At 44.7% G+C, this 20,120-nt stretch overlaps 1 protein-coding gene across 6 annotated transcripts in view; it reads left to right on the top strand.

Annotated features, from left to right (window-relative positions):
• Positions 1 to 15,385, top strand: part of INPP5D (inositol polyphosphate-5-phosphatase D) — a 58,647-nt gene extending 43,262 nt beyond the window's left edge. Inside the window, exons 15-28 of one of the 6 annotated variants that reach the window (XM_068145325.1) lie at positions 1,554 to 1,692; positions 2,324 to 2,432; positions 2,589 to 2,677; positions 2,907 to 2,988; positions 4,063 to 4,161; positions 4,313 to 4,426; positions 6,564 to 6,646; positions 7,719 to 7,806; positions 8,535 to 8,684; positions 9,430 to 9,523; positions 10,443 to 10,550; positions 11,204 to 11,476; positions 13,034 to 13,607; positions 14,355 to 15,385. In XM_068145325.1, coding sequence (XP_068001426.1) covers positions 1,554 to 1,692; positions 2,324 to 2,432; positions 2,589 to 2,677; positions 2,907 to 2,988; positions 4,063 to 4,161; positions 4,313 to 4,426; positions 6,564 to 6,646; positions 7,719 to 7,806; positions 8,535 to 8,684; positions 9,430 to 9,523; positions 10,443 to 10,550; positions 11,204 to 11,476; positions 13,034 to 13,607; positions 14,355 to 14,357 — 2,005 coding nt within the window. In that variant the 3' untranslated portion in view covers positions 14,358 to 15,385. Of the gene's footprint in view, positions 1 to 1,553; positions 1,693 to 2,323; positions 2,433 to 2,588; positions 2,678 to 2,906; positions 2,989 to 4,062; positions 4,162 to 4,312; positions 4,427 to 6,563; positions 6,647 to 7,718; positions 7,807 to 8,534; positions 8,685 to 9,429; positions 9,524 to 10,442; positions 10,551 to 11,203; positions 11,477 to 13,033 lie in introns of all 6 variants that reach the window. The other 5 variants (XM_068145324.1, XM_068145323.1, XM_068145322.1 and 2 more) reach the window with 5 other exon arrangements.
• Positions 15,386 to 20,120: the final 4,735 nt, after the last annotated feature.

Here is a 20,120-nt window from a genome sequence, read left to right as displayed (position 1 = left end):
TGCATCACCATTTAAATGAGGGACTTCTAACCACGAGGAGGAACTTCTTTATGTTGAGGGTGATGGAGCACTGGAGCAGGCTGTCTAGAGAGGTTTTGGAGTCGCCATCTCTGACATTCAAAGTTCAGCTTAACACTGTCCTGTACGACCTGCTGTAGGTGAACCTGCTCTGGTGGGGAGTTGGACTGGATGATCTCTGGGGGACCCTTCCAACCCCTCTCATTCTGTGATTCTACTCTATGGCCATAACACATGGGTGCTGGTGAAATGGTATTTAAGAAAAGACTGGATGAGGCACTTAGTGCCATAGTCTAGTTGATTAATTAGGGTTGGGTGATTGGTTGAACTTGATGATCTTGGGGCACTCTTCCAATGTGCTTGATTCTGTGATTCTGGTCAGCAAAATTATTTCTGAGCTGAGTGTTTGTGTGACCTGTCATAGAAGCCCAGTACACAAAGAAAACAGTTCCCTGATCTACAGTGTTTTGGAGACACGTGGGAAGGCTTTTCCCATCCCAGAATAACATGCTGAGGGGACTGACTGCCCCCTCACTGTAGGCAGTGCTGGGAGCATGGGAGCTGTGGTGCACCCTGGAGCACAGCTGAGAACGATCCCGTGAGGCAGAGCATGCTGTCAGGAATATCAAGAGGGAGGTGTGTGGCACAGAAATACCTCCATGGTGGCTAATTCTCTATACTCAACTGTGAAATGAGTTTTCATGGTCTAAGCAGGTTCTGTGCAGCATGAGACTGGAAGGCAAATATCCTGACATTGGTGGGAGATCTGTGCCCATGCTAGGAGGAGTTGGAACAGTTGGAAGGAGTGGTTTTGAAAGCAAAGAAGACCTGGAATGAATCACAGAATCATTAAGGTTGGAAAAGACCTCTAAGATCATCAAATCCAAGCATCAAAGAGGTTAGCTTTGCCATCTTTCCCAGTCCAGAACCCAGAAAACAGATGGTATGGGATTTCTGCATAGGGTCTGTGCCTCTGGTGGAGTCAACTTCCATGGAAGGGTTCCCCAGGGCCTGAAATAGCTGTCAAAATCTAGTTATGTATTTGCTCCTGAAAACTGAAGACAACAATCTAATGCTGGGTTTCTAGGACATGCAGCTCAGAAAAGCACAGTCCCAGGAGGCAACAAAAGTGGCTTTAGTACAGCTTTCCAGCCTTTCAAGTCACATGGAAACAGTCTGACAGCCTGGAGCTGCTGAAAATGACACTGCCTCCTCCTCCTCCTCACAGCAGGCTGTCCTCCTGCCCCAGGTCCCCAGGCTGCATGCAATAACAGCTGCAGCTCAAGAGCTGTGCTGCCTTAGCAGTTGCATGAAGTATTTCAGCTCACCAGGGGACACTGAGCACATTACCTGGTCCTGTCTGCTGAGGTGCAGTGTGAGGCAGCGGTGGCAAGTTCTCAGCTTCTCATCTGCTCTTCTCTAGATATTGAGCCAGATCAGTTCCTGCTTGGTGACGCCTCAGTTGCTGCCAGCCCAGGCACTCAGAAGCTGTGTAGCAATTTAGTTTGTCAGGCAGATGTTTCTTGTCTTGACAGACGCAACCAGAACTACATGAACATCCTGCGCTTCCTGACACTGGGAGATAAGAAACTGAGTCCGTTTAACATCACTCATCGCTTTACTCATCTCTTCTGGCTGGGAGACTTGAACTACCGCGTGGAACAGCCCCCGTCGGTGAGGGACTGGGCATGAATCCCTGAGAGGCAAAACACTGTGCTGCTATACAAGTGTTGTCTTTTTATAATCTAGGGCAACAGGGCAAAAAGAAGAGAGGCAGAAGGTATCCTCAAGGCACAAGTGTGGCAGCAGTGGAGAGAGAGTAAAGAAACCTCATTTGCCCTCTCTAAGGGTTAAAAGACCTGGGAGTGCAGTCTTGCTGCTCCAGGCACTATTGCTTCCCCAAACCTCACAACTCTCCTTCCCACTGTGAGAGAGCATCTGTCCCTGAACAGCTTGATGCAGAGATTGCCTTTCTGCTCTGTTTGTTTAGTTTTTAATGGCTCAGAACAGGCCATCAGAAATACAGGATAGCTTTGGGTAGGTGGGAAAGAGTAGACCCGGTGCTGATGTGCATCTGGTTGAGTGTGTGTTTGTGTAGGGCATGTGTGGGTATTGTGACGCTGGTTTCAATAGACAAATATTCAGCTACACAGCAAAGACTGGGACCTTTCAGGGACAGGAAAGGTGGGGGAGTGGCAGAGGTATGGCTCTGACAGTACAGAAGCACTCACCACCTCCCCAGTGAAGGGAAGATTTATATGAAGGTTTTGCATCATCTGCAGCTCTGCTGTTTCCCTGTTGGCAGGAAGCAGAGAATATTATCCAGAAAATCAGGCAGCAGCAGTATCCGGAGCTGCTGGCTTTTGACCAACTTCTCATAGAGAGAAAGGACCAAAAGGTGTTTCTGCACTTCGGTAAGACTCTGAATTTGTTGGCAGGCTCCTTTCCCATTTCCAGTAACTTCCTCTGCCAGGCTTGATGTGGGGCAGGGTGTACAGAGCAGTGGCTGCCTTTCACAGATGAGGGTTATCAATGGGCCAAAGTGTAACAGAGCTCTCTGCCTGTTTTAGAGGAAGAAGAGATTACTTTTGCTCCAACCTACCGTTTTGAAAGAGGAACCCGGGAGAAGTATGCTTACACCAAGCAAAAAGCTACAGGGGTAGGTAAAAACTGATTTCCCTTCAGAAGTATGTGGCAGAACAGGGAAAGTAGCACCTACAGAAAAAAATTACCTAAACCAATCTCTGCCCTCATAGTGTATTGGAAGGAATCAATGCAAGCAAAAAGATTTGAAACAAATGTATGGTTCTTGGGCAAGTGAATTTCCTGTTCTTTTGTGAACTAATAATTTCCCTTCCTCTTGATATCACTTCTCCTTTGGTTTGCAGATGAAGTACAATTTGCCATCCTGGTGTGATCGAGTGCTCTGGAAATCATACCCCATGGTGCACGTTGTGTGTCAGTCCTATGGTGGGTTGATAACAGATTGTAGATAGCAAAGCAATCAGGATGAAACGGAAATGATTCAGAGCAGAGTCTGTGGGATCTCCCTGCACTGCCAGGCACTCAGCATAGAGAGACCTGATGTTAAAACAGGCATAGTGGAGACAAATCTCTCTGCCTGTAACCTTACAAGGTTGGGAATTAATTGTTATTCTTTTGTATGCAGAATATCACTCAGTCAGCTGCAGCTGTCCAGCTGTAGGCCATGCTGTAGGATTACATGCAGTTACCATCAGGAGCTCCTTATTTGATGGTGCCAGCAGGACAGACCCTGTGTACAGTCCAGTCTGCAGAGGCTGGAACTGCAAACATTTGTTCTATCAAATCATATTCCAGGAGGACTGTGTGGAACCAAAAGCCTCTTGGCTTTCTTACTGAGTAGCATCACAATACTGCAGTGCAGGGAAGAGACGCACAAGACCTGCTTAAAATACAGACTCAAATACTAGTTCCTGAAATTTCATCTGAGAATGATGTTAATAATTTCTTGTGTATGGGATTGAGAATACAGCAGTAGAAGTCTTTTGGGGGATAAGGTGGACTGATCTGATTACAGAGCCTGTGATGGTGAGATGTGTGGTCAGATAGGCACCTAGCATGTAAAAGCCTGGCATCTGCTTTTAGACACCATTTTACTCAATGAACTGGTCTGTCTGGAACTCAGCATGTGCTTAGTTGCTTTGTAGCACTGGAGTAGAACCAGTGTGTTCTTGTGTGATTTCCTGCCATAGAAGAGCTTTCATTAGCTGTGCATGTTGTGCCTGTAAATGCTTCTGGTACAGGGGGTATCCAACACTGACACTAACTTGCAAAACAATACAGTGAAGATGTGTCCATTAGCCAAGTCTTTGTGTGATTTGACAAGAGTTACGCTCCTATATACTGGCATGAGATTATGTAGAAACACCTTTGACTAGAGACAGTTACCACAGCGACAGTTCTGTTTGCTGCAAAATTACCTAATAATATTCCTATGGCAGCAATCTCTCAGGAGAAGGGCAGAAGCACAGGGTAGTAACTATCCTCCTTTCTCATTGGCAGGTTGTACCACTGACATCATGACAAGTGACCACAGTCCTGTCTTTGCCACCTTTGAAGTGGGAGTCACCTCACAGTTTGTGTCAAAGAATGGTCAGTCAGGTTGGGTGCAAGTGTGCTGTCTTCACCTTTGGATAAAAAATTTAGTGCTTTGTATGTGTTAAATGAAAAAGACAATCTTAAGAGACTCCATTCAAAAATGCCTTTCCTTTATCCCCTACTGAAAATGCCATTCTCCATTCCTCTTTCCTAGACTCCAAGTACACAGATTCCCAAGGGGAAATAGAGTTCCTGCACTGCTATGCTACTCTGAAGACCAAGTCCCAGACCAAGTTCTACATCGAGTTTCACTCTAGCTGCTTAGAAAGTATGGTTTTGCCCATCTTTTTTCTTTCTGTCAAAGTTTTTGGATTAGTTCCCTCTTCCCCTGCTTTGATCTACATAGACAGCTGCATGGACCACTTCTTCCAGTGCTGAAAACGGATGTCCTAGAGATCTGTTATAGCTCACAAGTCATCCTATACTGTCAGCAGCCATTTAGCTGTAATCCATGCTCAGACATGTAGCCTTTCACTGCTTCTTCCATTTGGTTGTCAATCTGGTAATTTCTTTCTTGAAGAGAAACACGTGTTGTTCTTGTGTAACAGACAGAAAATCTCTATTTAGCAAACATGATTGATAACACAGAATCACAGAATTTACCAGGTTAGACAAGACCTTTGAGATCATCAAGTCCAACCTATCACCCAACACCATCTAATCAACTAAACCATGGCACTAAGTGCCCCATCCAGTCTCTTCTTAAACACCTCCAGTGATGGTGACTCCACCACCTCCCTGGGCAGCCCATTCCAATGCCAATCACTCTTTCTGTGAAGCATTTCTTCCTAACATACAGCCTAAACCTCCCCTGGCACAGCTTGAGGCTGTGTCCTCTCATTCTGTCACTGGCTGCCTGGGAGAAGAGACCATCCCCCACCTGGCTACAACCATCCTTCAGGTAGTTGTAGACAGCAATATTTCTAATTGTGCCTGCAACAAATGATCAGGTGCTTTCAAAATAAAAAGCTGCATTACACCCCCCCAAAAAAAAAAAATCTGTCATAGAGCCACAGAATCATTAAGGTTGCAAAAGACTTCTTACATCATCAAGTCCAACCATCAAACCTGAAGTGTCATGTCTACATGTTCTTTGAACGTCTCCAGAGATGGTGACTCCACCACCTCCCTCGGCAGCCTATTCCAATGCCTGACCACTCTTTCAGTAAAGAAAAATTTCCTGTTATCCAACCTCCCCTGGTGCAACTTGAGGACATTTCCTCTTGTCCTATCACTTGTTAATAGGGAGAAGAGTCCAACCCCCACTCCACTTCAACCCCCTTTCAGGGAGAGAGCAAAAGCAAGAAGGTCTCACTTCAGCTTCCTCTTCTCCAGACTAAGCACCCCCAGTTCTCCCAGCCACTGCTCCCCAGACCTGTTCTCCAGACGCTTCACCAATCTCGCTATGTTTCTCTGGACCTATGCCAGCACCTAAATGTCTTTCTTGTAGTAAGGGGCCCAAAACTGAACCCAGTACTCAAGGTGTGGCCTCACCAGTGCTGAGTACAGGGGCACAATCACTTCCCTACTTATGCAGGTCACACTATTTTTACACAGACTAGGATGCTGTTGGCCATCTTGGCCACCTGAGCACACTGCTGGTTCATGTTCAGCCAGCTGTCCACAAACACCCCCAGGTCCTTTTCTGCTGGGCAACTTTCCAGCCACTCTGCCCCAAGCCTGCAGTGTTGCAAGGGGTTATTGTGACCAAAGTGCAGGAATTTAATTACCCTGGTAAAAAAAGACTCTATCAGAGGATCACCTTAAAGTGATTCATTCTATAAATAGGTCTGTGTACCTACCCATGCTGTAGGTTTTACTTCTGTCCCTGTGCTGCAGGGCTGAGGCTCAGCTCTTTATGTAATGGGAGCCCACATGCCCTGGCTGTGGGTTTTATTCAGCGGTTCCCCATCAGAGGAGCGCTGCTGTAAGTGGGACAGCATGCCTTCGGTGTGCGCTCCAGCACATTATCGCATGTCAGAGAGCTATGTCAAAGGCAGTTCCAGAAAAGATTATTTTTTTTGCCTGTATCACAATTTGCATAAATTTCTATGGAAACAGTGTATTACGAATCTTAAATTAGAATTTCAAAAGTGTGCTATCTTGAGTGGCGTAGGAAGAGCTGTCATGTTCTTATCCTCCCGTCCATGTATTCACAGAGCTTTTCAGTGCCAAGTTTAACTGTAAAATAAAACCATTTAACAATGCTCCAATAAAATCACTTGTAAATTAACTGTGTAAACATTCACCCAAAGCTCAGACTTTAAGCTGCTTAACACTTTTAAAACTTGAGTCCAAGTGGGAAAATAATTGCAGGCCTTTTGGTGATCTGGTACCTGAAAAAGATTTGTAGGCAAGTTCCTGCTGTCTCTCTGATGCTGAACTCCTTTCTCATCACTTCGCAGGTTTTGTGAAGAGCCAGGAAGGAGAAAATGAGGATGGGAATGAAGGGGAGCTTGTGGTAAAGTTCCTTGATGCTCTTCCAAAGGTAAACTGAGACTATGTTTCCATATCCATATGGAAGAGAAGTCTTCTCCTTGCATCCCATAAGCATCATTACATCTTTTGCTTACATAAATGTTACTTTCAGGAACATGGTTTTGGTCATGTTTACACTCAAAATGGGCTGGAAGAATGCAGAGCAGGCTTAAGCTACAGTATGTTATAAGCAGCAAAGGACCTTCTTACTTTCCTGCCAGTATACTTCCACCTGTATCAGGAATTTTGCTGGCCTGATTAGGCCGCTTTGGAGTGTAACTTTTCTCACCTTTTTAGTGAACAAATCTTTTAATTAGTCCCTTTGTGTGTGTGTGTTTGGTTTTTTGTGGGGTTTTCTTGGTTGTTTGGTTTGGGGTTGGAGTGTTTTTTGTGTGTGTTTTGGTTTTGGTATTAGATAGAAGATAAACCAGCTGTGCTGGAGTTTCTTTTCCCTATGAGACAGGGGGGGTGTTCTTGGTATTTTGAGGAAAGTTGACTAAGTAATTTTAACCTGTGTTAAAAAGTCCATCAACAACCAGAAGTAGTGGTCTGTATCAGTGTCAATGACAAGCCCTGTCCTTGAGATCAGCGCTGTTCTCAATTTCCTGACATGGTGGGACTTAGAAGGACTATTGGAGCTCTTGAATTTGGAAAAAACATGAATATCAGTAACCTTCTGAGTAGCCCAAAAGAAGAACTGCTGACTTTGGATAATGCCTTACACTTAGAGATTGGGTAAAGACCCTAAATAAGTGGTTGTAACAACAGCCAAACAGATTTTTGGGAACACTGTGTATTTAATCAGAGTTCAGATCACATCCTCCTAGAATAATTTTCAGTCCACACAGTAAAAATCTGCAGCTAAATCCAATGTGAGTGGTCAATTTGTTTGTTTCTGTCTGCTGTGCTAGGAGTGGAGACTATAAAAATCCACATTCTACGACAGCCTCCAAACATCATTGGAGAAGCTGATCCTGAGGGTGACATCCAGCTGAGTTTTGTTCATTTAGACAGAGCCACAGGGAGAACTATGTGTACATGTACCACCTGTTGTATTGACCAACATTAACTTGTTTTTGCAGCTGACTCCAATTATTTCAGACCCAGAATACCTACTAGATCAACACATCCTGATCAGCATTAAGTCATCAGACAGCGATGAATCTTATGGTAAGTGCATAGCTCTGAAGTTCTGGATGAGTCAAATTCTACTTAGATTTTTCCAAACTGCTGAGAGAGTGGGAGAGAACAGAAGTAACTCTTATAGACTGAACATCTATGATGCTCTGACATCTGATTTAGAACTCAATACATACAAAAATACACTGTGGGCAATATTTTGTGCAGCAATGACGATTAGAAGAAAATGAACTAGAAGCAACAATCTGTGTGAGCTTTACCAGCCCTAAAAGAGCAGTGGCTTAAAAAGAACGTAGTTGACAGGAATTAAATCAAGAGTCAGTCTGTTTAAATGGGTTTGTTCAGAACATGCAAATCCTGTTTCACTTGCATGTACTTAACGTACTTCTCCTGGCTACAGAAAAGTTATTTGCAGTGTTGCTTGCTTCCAGATTCTAACCAGCCAGAGATTGTAGACCTTGACCATAGAAGGCTCTTTGCTGAAATGCTGAAATTTTCCTTATCAGAAATGGAAGCTCAGAATCCTGCAGTCACCGATGGGTGTCTCCAGTGCCCAAATCCTTCACACATATGTGAAAAAGTGAAATGAACACCCCTAATTTCTCAAAAGATATTATACACCTTACTGCGATCCAAAGATGATTCTCTCCATAATCTCAGGCCTGTCAGCACAGTGATAGTAGATGACTGACAGGAGAAAGAAATTTCAGTGCTTTTTCACTCAGTTTCAGGCTCACTGTCACCTTGTCATCCTCTAGGAGAAGGCTGCATTGCCCTGCGAATAGAAGCAACAGAATCCTTAGTTCCTATTCATACTGTGCTGACACACCATGGTGAAAAAACAGGGGTCTTCCAAGGGGAAATCAAGCTACAAACTTCACAAGGAAAACAAAGAGAGAAACTGTATGGTAAGGAAAGAGATCCTCTCTGCAGCACTCACTCTAGAGAATATCCATTTCAAAAGATTTCTGATTACTGTCAAGGAATTGAAAATTATCCTTGCAGTGCTTTTAGTCCCAAAGAGGCAAGAGCTTTTGATGCTGACTTCAAGGAGATGTGAGTACCATTAGTTGTTCATATATCTGTGCTCTTTAAGAAAGATACAGCCATTGCACTTGGGCTTTTCTTTTTCATTGTTCAAGTAAATTGAGCAGACTGAGAGAGCCCTCTGTCTGTCACTGACACTGGTTTTATTGAATGTGATACCTTATTTCCACTTGCAGTGGCTGTATGACAAGGTGCCAAAGCTCTCCCTGCTCCAGTCACCCTGGGGAACATCTGCAAAGAGCATGGAAGGTTCCCAAGGAGCAGTTCCTCAGCTTTACTTTCTTGTTGTCTTTCAGAGTACAAAAGCAGCCCCATGACATTACTGTTATTGTCAATGGTAACATGACCTGTATGTGACTGTTTGGGAGAATGTGACCTTTCTACTTCAAGAGACACACTTTTTCCTCTGTCAGCAAAACATGATATGTATTAGTGGGCAGCTGAAAATGTAATAGCAACAACCATTTGAAACTGTCTCACTGCCATTCCAATAGACAGACAGATGCTAAGGCATTTGTATTAAGATACAAGCAGTAACAGAGAAATCCTAGGGAATTTGTCTCTGAATCTGCCAAAGCCTCTTCATGTGCCTTTCCTTTTCTTCAGATTTTGTCAAGATTGAACGTGATGAAATAGCTGGGCAGAAATCAAAGAATGTCAGCAACTTAGAGTCTAGCAAAGACTGGGATCACACTAACAGGTAAGAGGCAAGCAGGTATGTCAGTTACAGAAACCTAGTTGGCTTAAAAAACACAAAGTCGGGCTTGCTGTGGGAGCAGTATTAAAGGCATAGTGAACACTTGGAAACTGTGCTCAACACTTCTGTACCCAGAGCTTCAAAAGCTGAGAATGTATAAGTTACAGAATCACAGAACAGTGGGGCTTGGAAGGGACCTCTTAGGATCACCCAGTCTAACCCCTCTGCTAGAGCAGCTTTGTCTAGAGCAGGTTTCACAAGAATGCAATGACCAGAGGGATTCTGAATGACTCCAGAGATGGAGACTCCACAACCTCTCTGGGCAGCCTGTTCCAGTGATCTACCACCCTCAAAGTAAAGAAGTTCCTCCTCATATTTAGATGTTCAAGTTTGTGCCTTTTACCTCTAGTCCTGTTATAGGGCACCACTGAAAAGAGGCCAGCCCCATCTTCCTCACACTTATTCCTTAAGTATTTATAAGCACTGGTAAGATTCCACCTCAGTCTTCTCTTTTCTATGCTAAAAAGCTCTAAGTTCTTCAAGCCTTTCTTCATAAGACAAATATTCTAGTTCCCTAATTATCTTCATAGCCTTTTGCTGTACCCTCAAGCAGTTCCCTATCATCCCTGGCCTGGGGAGTCCAGAACTGGACACAATACTCCAGGTGTGGCCTCACCAGGGCAGAGTTAGAGGGGTAGGAGAACCTCCCACCACCTGCTGGCCACACTCTTCTTGATGGACCCCAGGATGCCACTGGCATTCTTGGTCATGACGGCACATTGCTGGCACATGGTCAGCCTGTTGTCTACCAGGACTCCCAGGTCTTTTTCCACAGAGCTGCTTTCTAGCAGGTCAGACCCTAACCTGTAGTCAGACTGGGTCCCTGCAGCCCACTTCAAAAAGGCCTTTTTTTTTCCAACAGAAAGTCAAAATCTGCTCATCTGATGGCCAGAGAGGCAGCAGCCATTGCTCGCTATCGGGGAAGCGCTTCCTCCTCTCCAGACAACCTGGGGAAGGAGGATATGTCACGGTAATTTTTCTGGTTTGCCTCTGCTAGCTTAGGCTAGGAAGCTATGCTCAAACTGCCTGTCTTTTCCATCCCAAGAGTCACAGGACACTTCCTAGGAAGACTGTCCTTTTGTTCCACTTTCACAGGAGCATTTCTTTGCAGGCAGCTTCCTGGCTGCAACCTGCTGGTCTATACAGGCACATCTCAAAAGGCCAAATCCCTCTCCTGTAGTTCCAGCAGTGTATTCCTTTGCTGTGAAACGCTGCTCAATGCTGCAATTTGCCTCTTGCTTGGAGCTGTCCTGCTGCAGTGGCCACCTGAACTGCTGGGACCTGTAAAAGCCTCTGTGTGTGGTTGCAAAAGCAAACGCTCTCTGCAGCCTGGACATGGAAGTGTCTGCAGCAGCCAGAGGAACTATGTGGGGCTGGGGGAGGCGGCCTTGACCCAGTTGCTTCCTCTTCAGTGACCCATGGGAGGAAGGCACTAACAGGACTCCCACTTATTGCCTGATTCTGAAACAACAGTCAAAAAAGAAAAAAAGTAGGTGGTATTGGATCAAAGCAATCAGTGGGCACTAACTCCTTTGTAGCTGGCAGGGAGAAAAGCAAAACAAAGCAAAACAAAAACAAATGTATTTGTGTGTGTATCTTTCTAACAATATTTCCTCTCTTCAGCAGCTCTACTCCCACAGACATCAGCAACCCCAACTACCTGGGGATGGCTGCTTTCTCTCAGCAGCCATCTACAATCAGCCAGCTCAAGCAGGTACCTTCGCCAGACCAGCCACCTTCTCTCTGGAGCTATGAGCAACAGCCCAAAGATGCTTCCTCTGTAATGGGACAGAGTCAGTCATCCTCCACATCTCCCTCCTTGTCACCTCTATCTCCAAAAACATCTCTCCAGCCTACAGTAAACAGAAGCATTTGTATTCGCAGCCAAGAGTATCCGTGAGTATTCTGAGGTTTGCACTGACTGTAGTCTTTCTCCTGCCATTCTGCACAGTCATTCTTTCAATGTGTGTACAGAGTGCACAGGTGCAGCATATGCTTTCATTCTTATCTCTAGAACTAGAAAAAGCTAAGGTCACAAGTGCAGGTGTCACATCCTCCAATAAAAGTAGTCTAGTAGTTCCTCAGACTTCTGTGAAAGAAAAGCCAAAAATACATGTATGTTTAATTCTCTGCCACAAGAAGAGAAGATCGTGGAGTTGATTGTAGTAACAAAGAAGAAAAGGGAAGAGTGTGACATAGATCTTTTAACTGGATGGGAAGGAGTGCTCCTTCGCATGTCATATGTGAAGTACTTTAACTGAACTTCTACTTACACTGCTATACAAATGTCCATCTTGCTAGAGCAGTTGGCATCCATGCACTGCATCTGTCACAAGCCTTGATGCAGAATTTTCTTCAAGCAATGGAATATACCCCCTCAGCACCCAGCTGCACTAAGTGATAAGGCTACTCCACACTAGTGCATATACACCATCAATGTCCCTGCTCCAGACCTCTTTTTCCTAGTGGCAGGTGATTTCTGATCCTGGGCTAGAGTTCACTGGTAAATGTATGTGGTGCTCCAGAAAGCAGAACTTGCAGAAGTCAAAGCTGCAAGCACTGCCTCAATCTGTTATGGACCTGACAACACTTTAGTATGCTCTCAGTTCTTTCCTTCTCAGTACACTGACTTCCAGAAAATAACTTGAAGTAAGTAACACAACTCATCTGAAGACACCCAAAGAACATGTGCCATTCACCCCTATTCCACTCTATTCAGTGATACTGCAGCTGATTTTTAAGTATCGTGGCAGTTCTCCACATGAAAGCTTTGCCAAATCAGGTCAAGTCATACAAAGGCTGTGAAACCTCCCTTGTCCCATTGTACAACTATGCTGCCATTTCAAGTCTCAGCCTCAGTTCAAAGGGCTCAGCTGCAAACACCCAGTGCTTGTCTCACCCTATAGAAGACAGCTATCACTTACTTATTGTGCATTTGGGTGCATTAAGGAGTTTTATTCCCTCCCTAGTAATACCATGTGGCACTGGTACCAAGAGGAGATTGACCTAGTTGTAAAATGCTACAGTGTGACACGAGCATTAACTGTCCAGACAGCTATTTCAATCCTTTCCACCAGATCTGAGGACTCAATATTTAAATTCAGATTTGTGCATGCTGCAGAGGCATCAAAGCACTTGACAGAGTTTGGCTCAGTTTCTTATCTCTGTTTAAAGAAAAGCCAAGTACTGCTCTGAGGAGACTGTAGTCCAGCAGGGAGTTTATACAGTACCATGCATATCTTCTCTCAGATGGCACATTAGTATTGATTAAACAAAGGGAAAATAACACAGTTCTGTTCTCTTCCCCAAAGTTTAATTGTTATCACATTGCCCTTTTGAACTGTCAGCTTAATTTTACCATGCTCATTTCCTGATAATTTTCTCTTGAAATCAGTCAGTGTTTCTTGCCTGCTCTTTACAAGTCTTCTTTTTACACTGCTTTGATGACTGTAGGCTGCCTGAACTGGGGAAAATCACAGCAGAACCTTTGCTTCAGGAGGAGGGACAGCAAAAACCAGAGATGTTTGAGAACCCACTGTATGGTTCTATGGGATCTAAGGGCAAGGTCGCACCAAAGAAAGAGCAGGACTACCCCAAGGCCTCCCGAAAAGAGCAGCCACCACTGCCAGATCAGAGCTGCCATCTCACAAAGTCACAGGAGCTTGACAGCAGCAAGACCTCTAGCAAACAACCATCGCCACCTTTCCTGGTCCCCACACAGCGGTTTCGGTCCTACACCTGCTCCAGCCAGGCTGAAGAAAAGAACACAGGTGAAAAGACTCAAGGCAAACCGAAGACAGCAACATCATCAGAAAATTCAGCACCACTCAAAAAACTAGTCAAGCCACTGAGGTCTGAAGTCAGCCCAAGCATCCAGGGGCAGCACAAGCCACCCCTTCCCTCAAAGAGCCGGGCAGTGCTGGACATGCAAAACTCCAAGGGCCGAGATTACCGGGATAGTTCAGAGCTGCCACACTCTGGGAAGCATCGGACAGAAGAGGGACCAGTTGGCAGGACAACTACACCGGTGTGTCACTTGTGAGAACAAGGCAGGGTGGAAGTTTTAAAAGCCTGTGGTGTCACAGCAGAATACTGCTAGAGTAGCACTGGCTTACTCACTGTGCCCTCAATGAGCTTCTTAACCAAGCTCAGAGCGCTGTCACATGGGGACAAAGCTTGCAGACCAAAGGATTCAAGGGAGCACCTTAAAGCAATATGGCTGAAAAAGACAGCACATTGTGAAACCATGACCTTACTTTTGTGTAAAATTTTAACTTCTGGACTGTTTAAGCTCAGTGTCTGGAAGAAGAATGCAAATAGTCAGCTACTTTTTTACTGCTTCCTTGGTGCATACTGCATTGTTACTGAGAATGTCCAGACTTGGTCTGAGTCGATTACCAAAAAAAAACAGAAGAAGAAGAAAAAAAGAGTATTTAAAGTAGTTATCTATGCAAAATGCCAATTTAGACCAGTGGTGTCCAGAGCCATTACTGAACCCTCTATAGACAAAAAATCCTGCGTTTACGTTGCTGGGATGGTGGGGTTTTTGGTTGGTTTGTTGGGTTGGGGTGGGGGGTTGTTTGTTTGGGCTTTGTTTGTTTGTTTTTCCCAGATCATCATGAGTTAGATAAGAAGGACTAGAGGAGGACTTAGTATAAATGGGTTTGGGAGGAAAAGAGGGCCCACTTGACCAAGTTGTACGTTGTTTTCCCTTCTCCATTAAAAGATTTAGAATTGACAATAGACAAGCTGACATCTTTTCTTGTCTCTACAGTGAAACAACACAGCAGGATGGCCCCCTAGGAGGAATCCTGCTGGGAAGAAAGATGGAGATGACCTCTTTGTCCACACCACTGTTCTCTGCTCTGGTTCTAAAAAGACTGGGGAGTTCAATTTTTGAGGGTCTCTATGATTATGAAAATGTTCCAGCTGAGAAGTTTATCCTATGTTGCTCAGAATAAGAGGAGCCAGAACCACAATACCAAATGCAAGTTAGCCTTTTGTAGTGTCACTTTGGTACTTCCAGTAAGAGGCAAGTGGTTAAGTACATGCATTAGTAAATGCTTTGAAAAAGAAGGTACGGTGTAAGGACCAGGAGATGGAAAGGATGCATTTAAAGAGCCCCTTTTCTATCACAGCAAAATGTTCATTCTGTGTTATGGAGTTCCAATTAAAGAACATTATGGAAAAGAAAGTATTGTGAAAGCGGTACAGCTCCAAAAGCATGTCCTGTCCATGGAGTAAAGAGGTAGGGGAGGGGAGGGAAAGAGTCTGAATAGCATGATGAATGTTGCACACTGCCAGGGAGCCACCTTTGCCGCCAGTGTGAGCTCCCAGGCTGCACACATGCATTATTTGTGCAGAGTGAGGGCTGGCCCTTGGCACTGCAGCTCTTTTGTTTGTTTGTTTTTTCCCCCAAGCAGGCAGTGGTTTTGTACCCCTAACAAACAGAGGGAAATACCAGAACTACTGTGCAGGAATGGGAGAATAGGCAGGGTCCCTAGGCAGCCCAGGAGTATAGCTGCCTGAAGGGATGGACAAGCAGTCATTCCAGCCTCTTACAGCAAGCACTCTGCTTATGAAGGACACTGGCCAGCTGGTTTTGTAGCATTCTTAACAGATTAATGCTGACCTTACTGTACACTTCTGTTCATTGACCAAGAATGACTAATGTTATAACTGTTGTTCTATTCATGTTAAGAATTAATGCCATGGTTATAATTAGGCTATGCCTGTTTGTGACCTAATTGTTGCTACTGTTCCCATGTTGATTACTTTAAAATAATAAAATTGTTGTCTTTCTCATCACTCTTCACTGACAATTCAGAACTGCCTGCTACATGATTCACCTTTAGTTGAGTGTTATTCCAGCTCACTCACTGATGGTAGTCTTACCCAGAAGAAGTACCAAAGCCAGTGAGGAGTGCAGGGAAGATCCCACAATGCTACTGCAGTACTGCACCTGAGGATGCATTTGTCTTGTGTGCACAGACCCTTTGTGGATACATCTAGGTTAAAAATTCTAGAACCCATGCAGAAATTTTACTGGGGGGAGAAAAGACCAAGCAGAGGCTTGTAAGAATGTGTGGAAGAGGCCAGTCTGGAAGGGAGAAATCTTTTTAAGAGAGAGCGTGTTTTGCTGTGCATGTTGGGGTTTCAAGGCATCATTACTGAAATAGCTGGTTCTCTAAGCTACAAGTCAGCAAGGCAAGCATGGGCTTACATGCCTCTCGCTTTATTCAACAGAATATTCTTTGTATAATCCCCATAATTGAAGAGTTGTGGTATTTCCCTGGCCCTGGGCAGCATTTCACTTTTCTATTCCAGATTCCAGAAGAACTCAGACAGCCACAGAGTAAAAACTTTCCTGGAGCAGCCAAGTTCACAAAATACAAACTTGTTATAAGGAAACACATTCTTGCACACATACACACACAAAATCTCCTAATAGGGAATATTGCTTAGATTTGCCCCAGATTTGTAGATAAGCAGAATTTGAGAACCCTGGATTTACTAAGGTGTATTATAACATCCAGGTACTTATCTGACCTGTCATTTAGAAAGGCATATTGCTGGGAGAGAAGAGAAGCTCTCTGCCAGTTTGCCAGAAGAGGAAAAAAAAGACATTATTATTTCTATGCTAAAAGTGCCTTACTTCTCCAGCTCAAGAGCTGGGTATGGATTATCATTTTTTTGCCTTAAAGAGAGTCTGAGTTGTTCTTTATGACAGGAACAATGGCAAATGCCACTACACTTTCTGCAAGTGAAAAATATTCAAATTGAAGCTTTGCGGAGAGCTTCCTAATGTCTCCACAGAAGAAAGAGTTCTCAGGTGAGCAGCTTAGACAGAGAGCGGTAGAGATGAGCTGGTACAAAAAAGGTAGCATGACGCTGTGGTATTCTTGTCTTTATAGTAAGACCAGGCAGATTTTAATGATAGTAGTAGCAGGAAGATGCTTCAAGTGGAGAAAGAAGCCACTTTCAGCTTGGACAAGCTATTTTATCACATGTGGGGTTTGGGTTTATTTTGTAAATCTTGTTGCTATGAAAGGAGAGCAAGATGAGAGATGATGACGTGGAGCAGGCATGTGCTATTGGAAAGACTGCCAGAAGCTTATGGTGAATTTAAGAAGGAAGAGGAAATTTGGAAGGGGAAAAGCACTTTTAGCAGATATTGTAAAACAGCTCAGGATGTCCTGCACACTATGGAAATCATAGATTACAGAAAGGTGGACATGACATCTTTAACACAGTGGGATTTTTCCAAGATTCAAATATATACAGATGACAAACAATTGAAATCCTTCCCTTGGAACAGCCTCACAGTTACTATAAACAGCAAAACATATATAGTGTTTCCAGTAATTCATCTAATGCTTGAGGACTTGCTTTTTATTTTACCTTTTATTTTCCTTTCTTTCATGCCATTTCTGCTCACACCGATTCTTTTCCTGTCCCACTGAAATACAAAACAATTATTTTCTCTCCCAGTATTAGTGAGACAAGCCTATTGCCAAAGATGAGCTGAAGGATTTTTGATGGAGAGGATGGAAGAAAACAGGTGGTTGGCAGTGCAAAAGTAGTGAGAGACTTTCAGGCTGATTATATATTAAGGCCAATATAAAAGCCTCAGGAGAGGAGTAACTGAGTTTGATCCCTACATTTCTGTATTTTTGTCTTCTTTCTTTTTATTAATGCTTCGTGTTTGGTTTCCTCTTTTTCTGCAGAGGATTTGAAAGGATTAATTTCTCTCAGCACTGCCCTTCAGCAGTTCTTTAACTCTATCTGTGGAATTCGGATTTAAGATTACAAATAATTTTATGTTTTTAAACATGCAATTTGATTTTATGATGTTTAAGCAGAAAAATGCAGGCTGTGTGCTTACACGTGGCCAAGTCAGTTTTGTGAAGAACACAGTTTCATAGTTTCATTCAGGGTTGGAAGGGACCACAAGGATCATCTAGTTCCAACCCCCCTGCCACGGGCAGGGACACCCCACACTAGATCAGCCTGGCCAGAGCCTCATCCAGACTGGTCTTAAACACCCCCAGGGACAGGGCCTTGACCACCTCCCTGGACAACACATTCCAGGGTTTCACCACTCTCATGGTGAAGAACCTCCTTCTCACATCTAGCCTGAATCTCCCCACCTCCAGCTTCATTCCATTCCCCCTAGTCCTATCACTACCTGAGATCCTGAGAAGTCCTTCTCCAGCCTTCCTGTAGGCCCCCTTCAGATACTGGAAGGCCACAATTAGGTCACCTCGGAGCCTTCTCTTCTGCAGACTGAACAGCCCCAATTCCTTCAGTCTGTCCTCACAGGAGAGGTGCTCCAGCCCTCTGATCATCCTTGTGGCCCTTCTCTGGACACGTTCCAGCACCTCCACATCCCTCTTGTAATAGGGGCTCCAGAACTGGACACAGTACTCCAGGTGGGGTCTCACCAGGGCTGAGTAGAGGGGGAGGATCACCTCCCTCGACCTGCTAGCCACACTTCTCCTGATGCAGCCCAGGATCTGATTGGCTTTGCGGGCTGCAAGTGCACATTGAGAGCTCATGTTGAGCTTTTTGTCCACCATCACCCCCAAGTCTCTCTCCCCAGGGCTACTTTCCACCCTTGTGCATTGTGTACATGACAACACCGAGCTGTGTGTGAGCCACTGTTATCTCAGCCAGCAGCATGCTCTCCTCCAGTGTAATAATCTAGTGAATCATCTATATTAGCCTGTTACAATTTAGTAATTGCATCTTCATTCATTCACTCAAAAGAAAAAGCCATTTAAGTAGTCCAGGACAAAAATCTTTATGAATCCTGCCCAGTTTCAAATGAAATTACAGCAATATGGTTACCTAACACATGACTTAAGAAGTTAAGCAGTTAAAAGTAAAGCAATGAAGGAAGCTGCTGCGGACTTTTGCATTTGCCAGAGAATGCATGGTTTCTTCATGACGCCAGACAGGATGCAGTGAAGGCTGCCCTTGTAGTTCATGCTGTGTTCCACATAACTTTTCAAAGTAAACCTAGCTAAAAACCTCCAAACCACACTTCATTTCACCACCACCCTCCTTGAATGGCTGCATAACTCAGTAAGGCTTCATAATTGACATTCTGAAGCCCCTGCTGAAACAGAAGGTTGTCTTGAGATGATTTGGGGGAAAAGACTACAAAGACCACCCGATAAGCACTATTGCAAACCCCTCAATTTAGAGAGAAAGCTGTAGAGCTTTTTTGTGATTATTTAATGTTTATTCACAGTAATAATCTTGCTTTTAAAATAAACAGCAAAGGCATGAACATTAGGAAGACTTATGGATTGTAAGCCACTGCATGTCTTCGGTGCCACACATTCACCAGTCATTCAGTTCTCCAATGCTCCATCAAAGGGTCACGTACTTCTTGGCTCTGCTAGGTGACTTAATAGCAAAAGCTTTTGTTATTGTTTTAGGGATGTTATTTATGTGTATTTTGAGTCACACATTCTGAAACAGTGTCCTTTCACAATGCCCTTTTGTTAAGTATCAGGAGATCCTAGTGAAGCCACAGCACTCTCCACACGGGTGGCTGGAAAAAATAAATTATGCTAATAATATCAACTTCTTTGAGTCTTCTCAAACTCCTAGATTCATCCCATCAGTCACCCAGGTGAAGAAGGGAAGCCAGACAGGCTTCAAAGAGCAAACCAAGACTTTTTCCTTGATGGGTGACCTTAGGGCTATGCTTTTCCAGCACCGGGCATGCACCTCCTTCCTTTCTGGTCAGCTCAGAGGGACCCAATGTTCAGTGCCGAAAACCCCCACTCCTGGCCCCTGCCCAAAGCCGTAAGTGGACAGAAGCTGCCTGAGGGAACTGGGGTTGTTTAGTCTGGAGAAAAGGAGGTTGAGGGGAGACATTCTCACACTCTGTAACTCCTTGCCAGGAGGTTGGAGCCAAGAGGAGATCGGGCTCTTCCCCCTAGTAACAAGTGATAGGACAAAAGGACACAGCCCCACGTGGCACCAGGGGAGGGCTTAGGTCGGATATTAAAAGGAACTTTTCACTCAAAGGGTTCTCCGAGAGCGGAGAAGGCTGCCCAGGAAAGTGGTTGAATCCCCAGCCCTGGAAGTGTTTAAAGCAGGCAGAGATGTGGTGCTGAGGGACGTGGTTTAGTACCAGATTTAGTGGAGTTAGATGCTGCTTGGAATCGATGGTCTTCTCCAACCAAGACGGTCCTATGACAGCGGGGGCGGTGGGGACGGGCGGGCAGAGGGGTTTGATTTCTCCCCAGAGCAGGCACTATCGGCTGCCAGGAAGGAGTAGGCCAGCCCCCTAGACCTCCCCTCCCTAACTGCGGCTGTCGGTACTTATTTCGACCGGCATGGCGATGCTGTGCTTTCAGCAAGAACAACCCAGGATTGGTATAACATCCCCACCCTCCCAGAGATCGGCAGCACCCGACAGCAATGGTAGGCCCTGGAAGGGCGACACGAGGGATGCGCATGCGCCTATAGAAGGCTGAGTAGAGCCCTCCTAAAATGGCGACTCGGACCGGATGACGGACTT

Source organism: Melanerpes formicivorus, unplaced genomic scaffold (assembly GCF_026170545.1).
Source record: "Melanerpes formicivorus ecotype bairdi unplaced genomic scaffold, bMelFor1.0.p_v2 SCAF_12, whole genome shotgun sequence".
NCBI lineage: Eukaryota > Metazoa > Chordata > Aves > Piciformes > Picidae > Melanerpes > Melanerpes formicivorus.
This window is presented reverse-complemented; position numbering and strand designations above follow the sequence as displayed.